The 14,654-nt window shown below is 40.1% G+C and overlaps 1 protein-coding gene across 2 annotated transcripts in view; it reads right to left on the reverse strand.

Annotated features, from left to right (window-relative positions):
- The window catches only part of fgd (faciogenital dysplasia), a 47,368-nt gene continuing 32,714 nt past the window's right edge, over positions 1-14,654 (reverse strand). For both annotated transcript variants that reach the window (XM_010795942.1, XM_010795943.1), the window contains exons 5-19: positions 13,383-13,472; positions 11,182-11,318; positions 10,039-10,195; positions 9,723-9,861; positions 7,923-7,981; positions 7,274-7,420; positions 7,093-7,185; positions 6,914-6,993; positions 6,352-6,382; positions 5,651-5,755; positions 4,889-4,942; positions 3,846-3,947; positions 3,541-3,669; positions 2,643-2,783; positions 1-1,591 (exon numbers count right to left, since the gene is read on the reverse strand). In XM_010795942.1, coding sequence (XP_010794244.1) covers positions 1,346-1,591; positions 2,643-2,783; positions 3,541-3,669; positions 3,846-3,947; positions 4,889-4,942; positions 5,651-5,755; positions 6,352-6,382; positions 6,914-6,993; positions 7,093-7,185; positions 7,274-7,420; positions 7,923-7,981; positions 9,723-9,861; positions 10,039-10,195; positions 11,182-11,318; positions 13,383-13,472 — 1,710 coding nt within the window. In that variant the 3' untranslated portion in view covers positions 1-1,345. The remainder of the gene's footprint in view (positions 1,592-2,642; positions 2,784-3,540; positions 3,670-3,845; positions 3,948-4,888; positions 4,943-5,650; positions 5,756-6,351; positions 6,383-6,913; positions 6,994-7,092; positions 7,186-7,273; positions 7,421-7,922; positions 7,982-9,722; positions 9,862-10,038; positions 10,196-11,181; positions 11,319-13,382; positions 13,473-14,654) is intronic.

The raw sequence follows: 14,654 nt of genomic DNA on the forward strand, positions 1-14,654 counted from the left end.
TTCGACAGCGTGGTACTTAATGGATCACAACTTCTGTTTATTGATGATATGCTTGACTGCTATTCCACTGTGCACAATCGTTAAAAACACTCACTGCTGCTCACTTACAGTACGACAAGAATGAGATCTGGAGCGTAAAAAGGAGGGAAAGGGGCAAGATTTCAGAGCACGGTACATAAATATGACTGAGTTCACATGCACAAAGAGATCCAATGAGAAGGTTTTTTGCTACTTTTGCTTAAAGGCTGGTGGCTGATAGGAGCAGGGTTCGGGGAGGCAAGGCAGAATTAACAGTTTTACAGTACAGTACTTGGTTTCCATCACATCACCAAAGGGAGAAAAGCAGGCAGACAATTGCTATGCTAAGAAAGAGAGAGAAATATGGATATGATTTATTAAGCATGTGTACAAGTGGGGATATTAAGGATCTAAACCTGCAGGAAAGGGTCAGAATTGAGGCCACTTTATCCTATTCTGGCTGTGTACTCTCATCTGGAGAAGTCACACTCCTGAACGAGGGGAAATGTTGTGGATCAGACTCAGATTAAAGGTCTCAGAGGGAGTTATTGTGAGAGTAGTATGGAGAGTCTGTAAGAAGGGAGCTGTCAGTGGGAGCATCAGGTGGCCAGCCACAAGCGTACACATCTCTTTTTATTTTTAAGTTAAAATGTCTTCTTTTGTATTCTTTGTTTCCTTACATCGCACTATAGTATACATACTGTACAATACCCACTGAACTGCCACTGTGTCCCCAGCAGGGGTGAAGAGAACAGAGAGGTGGTTGCAGGTTTCTTAAACTAGCATTCAATACTTAATAAACACAGCAGACACACACACACACACACACACACACACACACACACACACACACACACACACACACACACACACACACACACACGGAAAGACACACACATAAGATTTAATGCTTCAAAACACAGTCGCATAATGTACAAGAAACGTCATCTTTAAAAAAAAAAAAAAAAAGCATACGGGAACTTTCTTCAGCTATATTACAAATAAAACATTTAGTCTTCTCTGGCTTTTAAAATCACTAATACATCCCAACCACACATGCATACAGTGGAGTTGGTGGCATGATAGCATAGCTCTTGTTTCTCTGTGTGTTCGAGGGAGACAGGAAGATGAAGAGCGAACAGGACGTAGCTGTGTGGTCACGAGGAGTAGATTGAAGTGGCATATGAAGGATTGAGTGGTCCTTTCAAAAGGGAAGAACACAAAACTAAACATAAAAGTGCCAAGGTAAAGTGAATTCAAGTAATGTGTGCTCTATACACAGGAGAGGGAGGGAGGGGCAGCGAGTCCTGTGGCTACAACACGGCCACTACTGGCTCTTCCTGTTTTCAGTCTGGCTCGTAGATGCGTCCGTGGGTGTTTCTCCGCGGGCAGCTCTTGAGAGGACGTCTACCCACTTGGTCTGAAGTTCTGGATCCTGGGCACTTAAGAGCAAAGTTTGCTGGGTGTGACAGAGCCGGAAAGCGTGTTTGATCTCTGCCTTCTCACTTCCCGATGGCGGCATCACACTCACATCGAACCCAGGGAGAGGCACCACTCTCGCCCCCTTGGAGTCCTGCAGAAATTAGTAAAATAAGATGAGATCTGGCAGTATTTAAAATTGGGTTCACCTTTAAAAAGTGAGGACACATACTCTAAATATAGCAAGTGACAGCTTGTCTCCTCAGTTGCAGGAGAATATTTTCTACCAGGCATGTATAATAAAGCCCTCCTCTCTCCCTTCCCCCTCTTTCTTTCTGTATAAACAGAAAATGCTCGTCCAACTCGCATTAATCCTAATCTTTGAAATGGCATGCGTTGGGATTGGGATATTAGTCTTGGAAATGAAACCGAGGGAGGCTTTAACAGGTTGACTTCCCTTCTGTGCCATCCTCTGTGAATGACAGAGAATCACAGTCTTTAGCAAAAAGCTTTCCAAACATGATTGCTTTGGAAAGCATAAACGTTATTTTGAGCAATCATGTAAATCGCTTGTGACATGCATATCCTTGGGATGTTCTGAGTAGATTTACTGCTACAGTCAAAGCCAAGATTTCAAGGAACTACTTGAAATTCAAAGTGTTGCTTCTTCTGGTCAATTCAAACTTAAACCTTAGACAGCGGAGCAGCGTCACAGACAGCTACACCTAAGATCACATTCAAAGTCACTAAATCCTCCCAGCACTGATCTACAGACGGTTTACACAGGCATGATTGGATAGATCTGACCTACACATGCTCACTGATATGCTTAGGGAACACTGTATAAAAGTGGGCAGGACATATAGATATATATCCAGAGCGCTGTAACAAATAAATCAGCGGATTTACAAGAGATAACATGTGGGGGATCTGGTTTGTAAAGATTATTGTCCTTTATTTGTACAGTGCTAACCACATTTGGTTTGATCTATGTATTGTATTGAGACTAAAATAATGAAAACATACAGAATAGTTCAAGTATACAGTATAATCCTTAAATGTGACAAAAAGCTGGACTATTTTTGAATCAACAGCTAGTTCATCATACCTCCAGATGTGTGTGTGTGTGTGTGTGTGTGTGTGTGTGTGTGTGTGTGTGTGTGTGTGTGTGTGTGTGTGTGTGTGTGTGTTTGTTGAACGCTTACCTGTCCACTGCTCTGTAAGTACAGCACCAGTGGCTCAGCCTTAGTGACAGCCACCCACACTTTGGACCAGCTCTTCCCTTTTTCCTGCAACTGAAGGTGGCCACAGAGCAGGCAGTTGTCCCCTGTGAGAGATATCTGTCGCTAAAAAAAGATAGGAAAAACTGTTATATATTGTTTGTAAAACACGAACAATAAATATTGTTTTCTAATTCAATTAAATAGGTGTGTATTTAAAATACAAAGATGACTGATTGGGATTTTGAACGTGATGAGCAGCAGACCTAACACTGTACACCATTACGTAACGACAATATAGGACACAGTGACATTTGTACATAGACAGTTGTTCGAGTTCATGCTGCCCCTTTTCTATTCCTTGTGCAGCTTACAGCGCCCCCATGTGGTGATTGATCTCACTTGTTTTTTTAGCGATCTTGTCATTGAGACAACAGCCAGAAAGACTTGACAGAATCAATCACAACAATATATATTTAAAGTACTGTTCTCCTCGATAAGCTGAAATCTCATTATTGTATTGCTCTGATACAGATGGATTTGTTTATACATGGATCTTTCAATGTACATTTGTGTTGATTCATAAATTCACATGGACAGTAAAGCATGGGTATAATGGGTGTTTTTATGTGTCTGTGCAATGATTTCAGACAACACATTGACTTGGTGTTCAGTAAAGGGAGTGTACTGGACTGAATAAGTTAACTGCTGTTCTCCATTCTCTCTTTTTGTTGCCAGCAGTGCCGTCTGTTTGACATTGACTTTTGGTATTCTGGGAGAGCTGGATATGATTGGATTGGCATGAATCTAAAACCCATTATGCACATGCTTCTAAATGTTTTTCAGTGTGTTTGTGTTCTCAGGTGCAGCATATGTGTCTCACCTCAGGTGCTGCTTTCTTTTTCTGTTCACTAACACCTAGAGTCTCCAGGCTGAGGCTGGCTTCAAAACACTCGGGACACACTCGGCTTGTTTTGTTGTCCAAGGTCTTTGAACACTTTGCACAGATGGCCTGCAGAAGGACAGAGAGAGGAGAGAGACGTTATTGAGAACAACTGCTCAGTTGTTAACAGTTAATTGCCTGAAAGAGATGTTCCACTTATTCCCCAACTCTTTTTTTCTCTCCATCAATTCATTCAACATGCTGCCCAACAATGCCCCGATGTATTCTGTCCCGTCTATGCTCACCGCTCCGCAGGACTTGCAGTGATGTTTACGCTTGGTGAAATTGAAGCTCTCGTTGCAGCCTTTACACGTTTGCTTCTCTTTCTCCTTTTTCCTGGAACTTTTCTGGAAATACAAAAAAAACACAGGAGTCATGTGTCAAGGTCTTCAGTCTGTTTAGTTTTAGAACAACTGAAGGAATGTCTACGGCTCGCCCTGCGTCACTCTTTGTTTGTCTGGCTGCCTGTCTTCCATTTCTCCGTTCTTATAACAACAACACAGACATAGACAACTAAAATGGAGGTCAGGTGGAGGTTTCCACAGCAGCCCAGGCTGTCAGATTGATTATTATAAATGTATAATGTGATGAGGAGTGAAATTCACCCCTCATAAAACCCTTTATGTCCATTTGCAACAGGCTGGTTAATGAGGACAAGTATTAAGTCCCATTTCTCTAACAAATAGTTTTAAGGTGGGGTAGGTAATTTTGGAGAAACCAGCTCGAGTGCGCTAGAATTTGAAAATACACAGCCGGAAGAAATCTGCTACTTCCTTACAGAGCCCCTCCCCCAACACACACGGACGCGCACATGACCAATGAGGGCAGGAGATAAGTGTGTGCACAGATGGAAGGCTGACAGGCAGGTAGGCCATCCAGTTATTTTAGCCGGCCCGGCTAAAATGATTGGTCGTGCTTTTTACAGTACTACGGCTTCCACAGATGACATTTTTTTTAATGGATTTTTTGTCAACGCACTTAAGATATTCATTGCTATCGGGACGTTAAGAGCATTCCATGGAATATAACAAAAAGTGTATCTCAAGCCGGTTTCTCAAACTTACCTACCCCACCTTTAAGAGAGGAGGGTTACCTTTGATAAAGAACCTTGTAACCGTTTCAAACTTTCAGTTTCACTTTAAAGTCTACAACAAATGTCCACACAAATGATTAACCCACAAAGGCGGATTCACTTAAGTTTTAAGAACTAACAAAGTATTAAAACCTGTTCCCCATTAGCAAACCACAAGAATCGTTAGTAATTTAAGTACAGTATATAATATCTTACCCTTTCGTGCAGTCTTTCACCGTCTGAGTCAATGGATGTGTTGCTCCAGGGACCCTGAAGAGAAATTAAAAAACATTTAAATATTTTTTCTTTTCTTTTTGTTGTTCTTCTTATTATTGCTCCTTTTATTTTCAAGTATAAAAATCATTTTTATTTTTGTTTTTATAGAGATGCTTACATTATAGCATGGTATCTGCCCAATTGATGATATATGATGTATAAAATAATTGTTGAATTTTGGAGAACAAAGCACATGTATGGACAAAAGGAGTTATTCAATAAAAAGTTATAATAATGTCATTATAACAAAAATATTGAGCACGAGCTGATTTTGCCTGCAGTCAAACATCTCCACCACTAGGTGCCAGTATCGCCCTTCTGAATCACTTCCTCTGTGTTGCGTCAAGTTTCCTTTGGCAAGCTTCCAGCCCAGCAGGCCCAAAGTGGGTCAAAAGCAGATCCATAAGTGTTGTGTATACACTTTGACTTGGGCTTTCCCTATTAGGTCATGAGAGAGTTCTGGTAGAGGAGCCTCACAGACACTATGTGTGCGACTGTGAGTGATGGAAGAAAGAGCTTCTTTATGTGTGTGTGATGTGTGTGTATGATACATCCATAGATGGGAGAGCTGTTCAGAAAGACAAAGACCAGACTATGACAAATGTGTTTGGCGTACCACTAGTCTCGTCTGAGTCATTGCACAGGATGAGCCACTGATTGAGTGATCGATGAACTAATTGATTTACGGAGAGTGAGACTGACCGGTGACTCGGGGGGGTGGTCATCTTCCCGGGAGAAGGAGCTGTTGAAAGCTTTGTTGAATGTTTCACTGTTTTGTTTGTGCCGTTCGATAGTGGCAAGGATCACCTGAGAGTCAGGAGAGATTTAAAGGACAGAGGAGGAGGAAAGGAAAGTGAGGGGAATACAAAAGGAAGAGAAAGATTATTAATCAGGCACATCACCATTTGAATGCATTTATTTTCTTTGTATTTTATATGAGACGAAGGGGAAAGGCTTATTATTAAAGACTTATAACATGATCTCAACGTTTTTATTAATTATATGTAACTTTGTTTTATTTATGTTTTTTCTATCTCCAAAATCTTTTAAAGTTTACATGCCACGTAGGTTTCAGTTTTTCTCATGCTTACACGGAGACTCAAACGGGCGTAAAACCTTGAAAACCTCCCCTGCAACACGCCCACCCCCTCTTCTATCCGGCACAATGTTTTAATCAGCTTTGCTCTACTGTAATGAGCTAAATGAGCAATAAAGAGGGGATTTATCAGAGAATATAATTCCCAAACACACTGAAAGAGCGTGAGAAGGATATATTTGCTAATTCTATTCTCTAGTAAAGAAGAACCAATCTGTTGCATGTTCATAAGAGATAGAAACCTTGTGGGTATAATGTGAATGTATTTATATTTCTATATCTATGAAAGCATGTGTGTGATCCTTGCCTGAATCCAATCTTCCTTCTCCTCAGCCGTCCTGTAAAACAAATCATGAGATTACATTATTTTAACATGAAAACCACAGAAAGCAACAATGAAATAGCTTAGACTACTCAAATAATAACCTCAAATAGTGCTGGCTGAGTAATGATATACATAATCGTAAACCCAAACCAGTTTAGTTCACTGGTTTGAGTAGGTAGCATGTACATCTTTGTTAATAGAAGAGGAATAAGTTATTTATTTACAGCAGCAGCTAGTTGGTAAGAGCTAAAATTAGCTAACAAGCTAATATGTCATATATGGTATGTGTAAATATGGTTACCAAGCGAGCAAACTGGTTCATAGAAAACAACTCGTTTTATTAATTATTTAAATAATTTCACAATTTATATAGTTAACTTCACTTATTAATATGATTTTGACATAATATTTGTATTATAATTATGTATGTAATACTGCATATTTGGGGTTTCCATAGGAATAAACAGCATATAGTAAGAGCAACTGTTAATATTTCAGTTCAGAGTGTTTTATTTTGTCTCTGGAAGTTACTTTATGACCTTACCTGGCTTGCAGCTCCAGTGAACGCTGCTTGCCGATAATGGCGAATGTGTGAGGAAGGTTCTGCTTCACGTTCTCCTGGACCTGAGGTCAACACAACAGAGGAAATTGGATTTGTAGTCGCCAGGATAAATAAAAGGCCACAGTAGAAAACAGAAGCACTTTAAGTAAGCAGAACTGCACCTCCATGCCAGCGATGTCGATCCTCTCCCTGACACTGAACTTCTGTCCCATCAGTCTGAGTTTAGGCACGCAGTATAGCACCATATTGTTGAACTACATCAGAGACAGAAAAACTGAAATTGATGAGATGTTCATAAAAACAACCTATTGTTTTTCAGATTCAACACTTCAGTGCTCTCACCAAGTAGAGGTATCTGTCTTGTGCTGTTCCGTTTTTGGCTGACATCTTTTTCATATGACCTTCTTTGATGAGTTCATTTGCTGGGTTAACAATGTCCTCTTCTCCTCCAAGCCTTTCGTAAACCTCCAGCAGCTTGTGCATTTTCTCCTGAAAACACGATGCAACAGAAGGATGAAGAATTGCAGAAATAGAAAAGGCAAGAAGACACTTAAGAGTGGGGGTATTATCCAAACTCCACCAGAGGGGGTTATTTTCCTATCAGCCAAGACTTTAACGCTGGAAAGCAGGTATGATATATCTTTATTGATTCAAAAACACTTTGTCCGCTTGAGTTGTTTCAAGGATGTGAGAGATACGAGTAGAATTGCCAGACAGAGGGTATAGATGAAGAGGATGAGTGTTTAGAAGTCACTCAGGCTTCCGCAAGCTGTGAAACTTGAGGCAGGAAACGGCAACTTCCTGTCTGTACTAATTCAACTTGTTCACTCCCCCAGACGAACACTTGCAATGTTGCTGACTGGCAGTACAGCATCAGCAACTCTTTCATTGAGCAAGACATTAGTTGTTTTTGTATAAAGTGCAATGACACAGTGAAATAAAGAGATGACAACAGAAAAGAAAAGAGTGAGGTGAAGTCTCAAAGTCTTACCATTTTCCTGATTGCTGCATTGGAATGGTTCGCTGCAGTAGAGATGAGCTCGAGTGCCTCTGTAACAAGCATGCACATATGTGATGTTAGCATAAATTCAACAATAACATCATATGTTTGAGTAAAACTAAATCTAACTGTACCATTAATCAATGTCTCACTCTTTTATACAGAGATAAGCAATGGGTTTGTTGCTCTCTGAAAAATAAGATGTCACACGAGCTGTATTATAAATTAAACTGGATCAGAGGCTTAACATCACTGTCCTAACATTAAACACACTGCATGCATTAGGTTGGCTTGTAGCCAGCAGAAAGCCTTGTGAGCACCTGAGTCAGCCATCTTAATCATGGCCTACATAAACAGAAGAGACACACTGCTGGGGGAAATGGGGCAAGAACAACAGTGATGAACTGCTTTACAGCGCGGAGTGGACAAGAGCAAAGCCCTGCACTGTGTGGTGAATGTTAATGCTCAGGTAAATGGAAACACAGGGAGGACATCAGATCGTGGAAAATTGAATTTGAAGGCAAAAAGAGAGACATACACTTCACGTCAGTGTGTAATTTGTCTCTACAAGGTAGTAGGTGAAACTACACACAACCCGACATCATCCTCATGATAGATGAAATGATCCTGTTATCCTAATGAGGCAATACTCAGACGGAGCTACTTCTATCAAAAGTACAGATATATTATTACTATATATTTCACATTGATTCTTGTTGTGATAATTCAACAGTACAAATACTATGTGCAAAAGCACAATTTGAAAGCACCAAGAATGTGATGCATTGTTGCAGTTTTAAGATTGACAGTTTCTGGAACCTAACATAATTTCTAGCTCAGTTGAAACACGTGATTTATAGTTATTGGTTGTGTAATGATATAATGTAGATCAATTCTTCACAATTTCCAAAATGAGAATCATGGAAACAATGACTCGTGTAGGCTTAATCTAATCTACTGAGATCTTAACAAGGTTTGTGTAAACATGGAGCCGCAAGGAGCGATATCCACAGAGGGTCAGCATTGTTAATCAAGATGTGTTCACATATGAAGTGATCCATCTTTACCTGGAGTAGTTTTGCAGTTTGTGTTGTTCGCTTACTAACCACCACTGTTCACAGTTGGGTAAAAGTGTCCGTTTCAGTTAAAACAGATATTTTTTAAGATTACCAGGAGCTTTATTCCTGATGCAATATATTCTACTCCTTCTCCTCGTCCATCAAGGAGCTATATCACCCAGGATAAGCACTCATGTTCATTTGTGCATTATCAACTCAAGTTGACGTGTCTTTGCCTCAGCTGTGCTTTCTGGAATGTGAATCTGCTTTGCTTCAGGTGCTTTCATTGACCTTTTTGTGTTCATGCCACCTCCTATTATTGAATCCTGTTGGCTAAATGGCAGCACTCAACAAAGTTCAGACACTAGCTCTTCAGTTTGATATATAGTAACCTAGTCCTCGGTGAATGAAGAAAGATACACTTAAACATTTAAATGGAATGCTTTTGCACATTTTAGGCTTGTGCATTTCAATCCTTGCTGTCTGTTTGATGAGGGCATCAAACCACAAATCAATGGTTTTTGACAGCCACGCACCCATTATATAACGATAAACCAAATTACAAGTTAAAGCTTGAATTAAATCCAAATTCCACTGGCAAAGGTGAAGCAGAGGTAAAAAAAGAAATTGAAGGGAAGACAGAAAACTACGCTGGAAGATTTTTCTGCACCTTGCAGTTTATCAGTCTCACAGAGCAGTGTGTGCATCATGTAAAAACAGTCTAATGTCTCACTCTCTGCGTCTTTCCGGTCCAGAGCGTCCTCAGGCAGCTTCTTCAGGTAGTCTCTGAGCAACAGTTCGTAGCGAGGAATCCTTTGGACCGGCTCGAGCATGTGGTGCTGCAACGTCAGGTTCCCACACACATCCTGTTTCTGTTGTTTCAAGCACAAAACAAAGAGTTGAACTGACAAATTGTGAAAATAATCACAACTGTTTTGGTAGTGTGGAGCTATGAGATGGCATACAAACACTGGTACCTTCTCAATGAGCTAACAAAAAGCGAGTAGGTATCAAATTAGGAGACAACACATTCAAACACAGACACCTACCTGTATATTGTGGACTACGCTCTTGAACTGTGAGGACCGCTGTGTCCAGGTGCTGACCAGCTCCATGGCTCGGTCGAAGTTCTTCACATATTCTCCGTACATCTTCATGAACGGAGCCAGTTTCTGGAGGATGTCTCCAATACGAGGGTTGGAGTCCCTACAGCAAACACAAATAAATAAACAGGTTAAACCAGAGCTGTCTCATACAAGAAAAATATTGTAATCTAAAGGCTATTATATTATACAGTACATCACTTGTTCATTTTTTTATGTAAAACATTTTTAGCTGATTCAATTGCATTTTTTCTCCTGACATTTCACAATCACAGATAAACATATTAAGGTCATCACGGGTTGCTATATTACCACAGATAAGAGACAGAAAGCATTGATTTCATTCTTCAGAAGAAAGAAACAAATGACGAGTAGTAAAAGACTAGACTAATCTTCTCAAGAACATTATTGGGGAATTCCACAAATTATAATTTTTTATGAACTTTTTCCTGAGCTGCACTTTTCTGACTTACTGTGTGGTTGTCTGTGCCCATTTTTAAGCCTTTCTACCTCAGCCTATTCTAATGAGTTTCAGAAAAAGTGTAAGGGAAATAATTATGTGACAGGTGTTTCCCAGCACCCAGTCCTCTCTAGAGGAGTCATTATCTACGGAGGGTGGCTGATGTTGGCACAATAACACACACTGGGGTACATTTCCTGCCTACTGTGAAGAAAAAATGTGTTCATTCTGCAACTCCGACACACACAAAATCACATAACCAAGCAACCTGACACCACTGAAAACCTGACAATATGCCCTTGAGCAAGGCTACGGTCAACCCCCTCCCCCCCCATTGCTCCCGGGAGCTGTACAATAGCTGCCCACTGCTCCTAGTATAGGATGGGTTGAATGCAGAGGTCAAATTTCACTGTGTGTGCTGTGTACATGTATGTGCGACCATTAAAGAGGGTTTCGTCCTCCAATTCTAGTTCTTCTAGTTCTCCACTGCCAGTGCCAAAAGCTGTCTGAGTTTCAAAGCCAACACCAACGGCCTAACGGACCACAAACGGGGGCCAAACCATCTTTAGTATGATGTCACACTGCAGCTATTTGAAAAGCCGTTGAACAGCCGGGTGTTTATTCCTCACCATTCTCCAGTGATGCGTGTCTTGAGCTCAGGCAGCAGGAACTTGTCATGGAAGCAGTAGATGGAGGAGATGTTGGAGAAAATCCCTGTGATCGCATCCTGGGGGATTCCAGCCTCTGTGAGCTTAGTGCAAAATACCTGCAGAAGGGTAAAAAACATACAGTATGTATACAAACACTCATGCAAATGTTCCCAAAAACAACCAAAATGTGGATCCTATTCATGGGACAGGCATGTAAATAAGGAAGGAGAAGTTTGCATGTTGCTGTTTATCCACATAAACATATTTTTTTTCTCTAGCTTTGGCTTCTTAAGTGTAACCATAAGATATATAGGAGTCAACTAAGACTTACTGCTAATGTATGAGACATTCCTGTAAACAAGATAAACCATTAAATATAAACTTGTGGTCACTTTGAGTTTAGCTTTTATTAGTTTTTCTGGTAAAACAGCAACATTTTTAATTGACATTTAAGGCCAACCACTAATGATACATTGCATTAGGGCTGCAACTAAAAATGTTTTCTTTAATTCAATTGATAAGCCTCAATTGCATTTAAATGTCATTAAATGGGTACTTTCAGGCCATATTTGGATGTGCTTTACTAAATACTCGTTCTAAAACTAAATACTACACATTGCAAAATATACTTAAATTATATATTATGAAGTGAATTGTTGACATTCAAATATTTAATGTAAATGCACGTATAGACACATAAGGGTGTACCAGACATGAAGGCTCTAACGAAAGATGCTATGGGTTGCATTATGGGAAATGTAGGATATAGTGTGTTTGAGCATGACCCATCACAGAAACTGAATACCAAATGGTTTTTCAATTTTGTATTGTAAGTCCCACAACTTTATGGTAGTGCAACAATAAATAACCAGATAACCCATTAAAAAAATTAATTGATTACCAAAATTGTAAGTGGGAAATAAATAACAATACATCAAAATAATGTATCGCGATTCTGGTGATAAATTGCTTGACTAATCAAATCCATCAACATCTGCTTCCCTGCCAGTCACAGAGAAGGATAAACACAATTGATTCCAGTGTCATGTGAAAGTGCTGCGACAAAAACAGGAAGTTAACTGTGAGGGTTTTCTGCCCTCAGTTGCAAGTAACCCATATCTGTTCAGTGATAGGGCAGCCGTGCATCTCTGTGACACAAGGACAGAGCAAAGAGGAAGGAGAATTAACCACTGCGAGTACGTTCTAATCAGGTCATGAGGGAACACAAATCGAGGCTGAAATTAGGCTGGAAATTAAAATACAATAATCCATTTCGAGATGGTCGAACAAAAGATCCAACAGAGCAGAGTGCTGAAGGAGCTCATGACTTTTGAGCCTACAAAAGATGGAAAGCAGGGTTTAAGCCACGATGAATGAGTTTCTAGGAGAAAGTATTTAAGAGATACTCTTAAAAATCAAGTTATTGTAACAAAAGTTACAAAAAACAACTTCTTCTAGTTACTCAACCGTGAATACTTTGTTTTGCTCTGCTTTGAATGATATTTAACAGAATATCTTTAATTATATTAAACAAGTAAAATAATCTTGTATACCAGAGAAGTTAACTAGCACTAGATTATCTTAAACGGCTGTCACCACAATTTATGGGCAAATCCTTAGTCAATAGCAACTACTACCAAACATGAAACAAGCATAATGAGTGTTTCTAAAAACACTGTGGGGTGTTCCCTATCAATGACGCTATCAAAACAGCTATATCTGGGCTGCATCATCTACCAAACAGTTTTTTTAAAGAGCTTTCTCATTTTCAACTCAGATAAGAGTCAGGAAACACAGATCTTTAATCAGGATGCAGGATTTACCTACGTACTTGTGAGGTCAATGTGAGGGCATGACAGAGAAACACACATAAACACATGTGCTGCTTTACACAGTGGACACACACATGCTTAGATGGTGGTGACAAAGCTTTATTTGTGATGCACATGTATAAACTAAAACACAGGGAGTTTCTCACACGATTGTGCACTGCTCGGGGTAATCCGGTCAACAGAGGAAGGGGTTGTTGTCGGGTGGATCGCAGAGCCACTTTTAATCCAGCTCGACCCTAATCTAAATCACTCAGACCTCTGGCACATTTAGGAGATTGAAATGTGGACCATAGGCATCCACAACACACAACCATGCTAATGGAAATGGAGACGGAGGCACACTCTTACCTGGTCGAGGAGGTTGAGTCGTTTGACGTAGGCCTCTTCAGTGTGGAGGAGCTCTTTGGCGATGTTCAGGAGCCTCTGAGTCTCTGAGCACTGAGGGGAACAGACAGGAAAGGATTAGATCTGAGGCATGAAAACTGAAATCATTCTTAATAATATGTAAGCAAGCCCTAATACTAATAAGGACACTTTGCAGTTATTCAGAGTTTAAGGCAGATGGCAAATAAAAAAAATGTTGTTTAAAGAAGCGCAGGCAATGAGAAAGCAAACATACACTACCTAGCTCCACATCAATGCATTTTTCACTATACAACACAGTGTAACACATATTTCCTGCTTGCAACAATTATGGATTTGGTGCTATAGTGAGTAGCTACAGCAGCAGGTGTATGTAGGGTTGCCTCAGCATCAACTCAAGTGGCCAATTGTATTGTAATGAAGAAAGATTCAGCATCAACAATATAGCTCTATGGTATGGAGAAAGGCAGAATTATTATGTTGTTTTGAGTTATTTTTAAAGGAATTCTTAAAAACAAGATATATTTAAAACATCCTTATCCCTTAATGCTTGTGACTGAGGCAACCGTCAGCGGCATCCGGAGCAGTATACGGTAAAGTGACTTTCACAAAGCTCTATTCTAGTCACTGGTTTAGTTCAGCCGTGGGAACGTGTAAAACTGATATGAGACGTTATTAGCTGAGGTGGTGAAAATGAAGATCTGCCTCTCTCATTATGATTTCTTGAAGCTAAGATCCACCTAATGTTTGAATAAACTTTAGGAATGATGTCTGCCGATAGAGTTCATCCGAATGACCGGCATGACACAGAAGAGACATCGGGGTCACCAAACATCTAGCCTATTGCGACAATGTGGGTTTCACAACTTCTTTCTACCACAGAAACACACTGAAACACACCCACACACACTCTTGTAAAAGTACTTTTAAACAAACACAATACATGGCAGGGTGAAACTCTCCACACACACTGTATAAGAATATTACTTTAACATGTATGATTATGACAACAGAGAAACTGAAAATGTTCCATAAATTATCTTAACTTCTTGTACACACATTACTGACAACCCACATCCTCTGTGACACGTATGTAATTATAAAGCCATCAACATGACAGCTGACACACACACACACACACACACACACACACACACACACACACACACACACACCACACACACACCAAACATTACAGTATCCTAACCTTAACCATAACCAACACATGCCTTACCCTAACCCTGACCCTTACCCTAA

This window comes from Notothenia coriiceps, unplaced genomic scaffold (assembly GCF_000735185.1).
Source record: "Notothenia coriiceps isolate Sejong01 unplaced genomic scaffold, NC01 NC01_scaffold00037250, whole genome shotgun sequence".
Taxonomy (NCBI): Eukaryota; Metazoa; Chordata; class Actinopteri; order Perciformes; family Nototheniidae; genus Notothenia; species Notothenia coriiceps.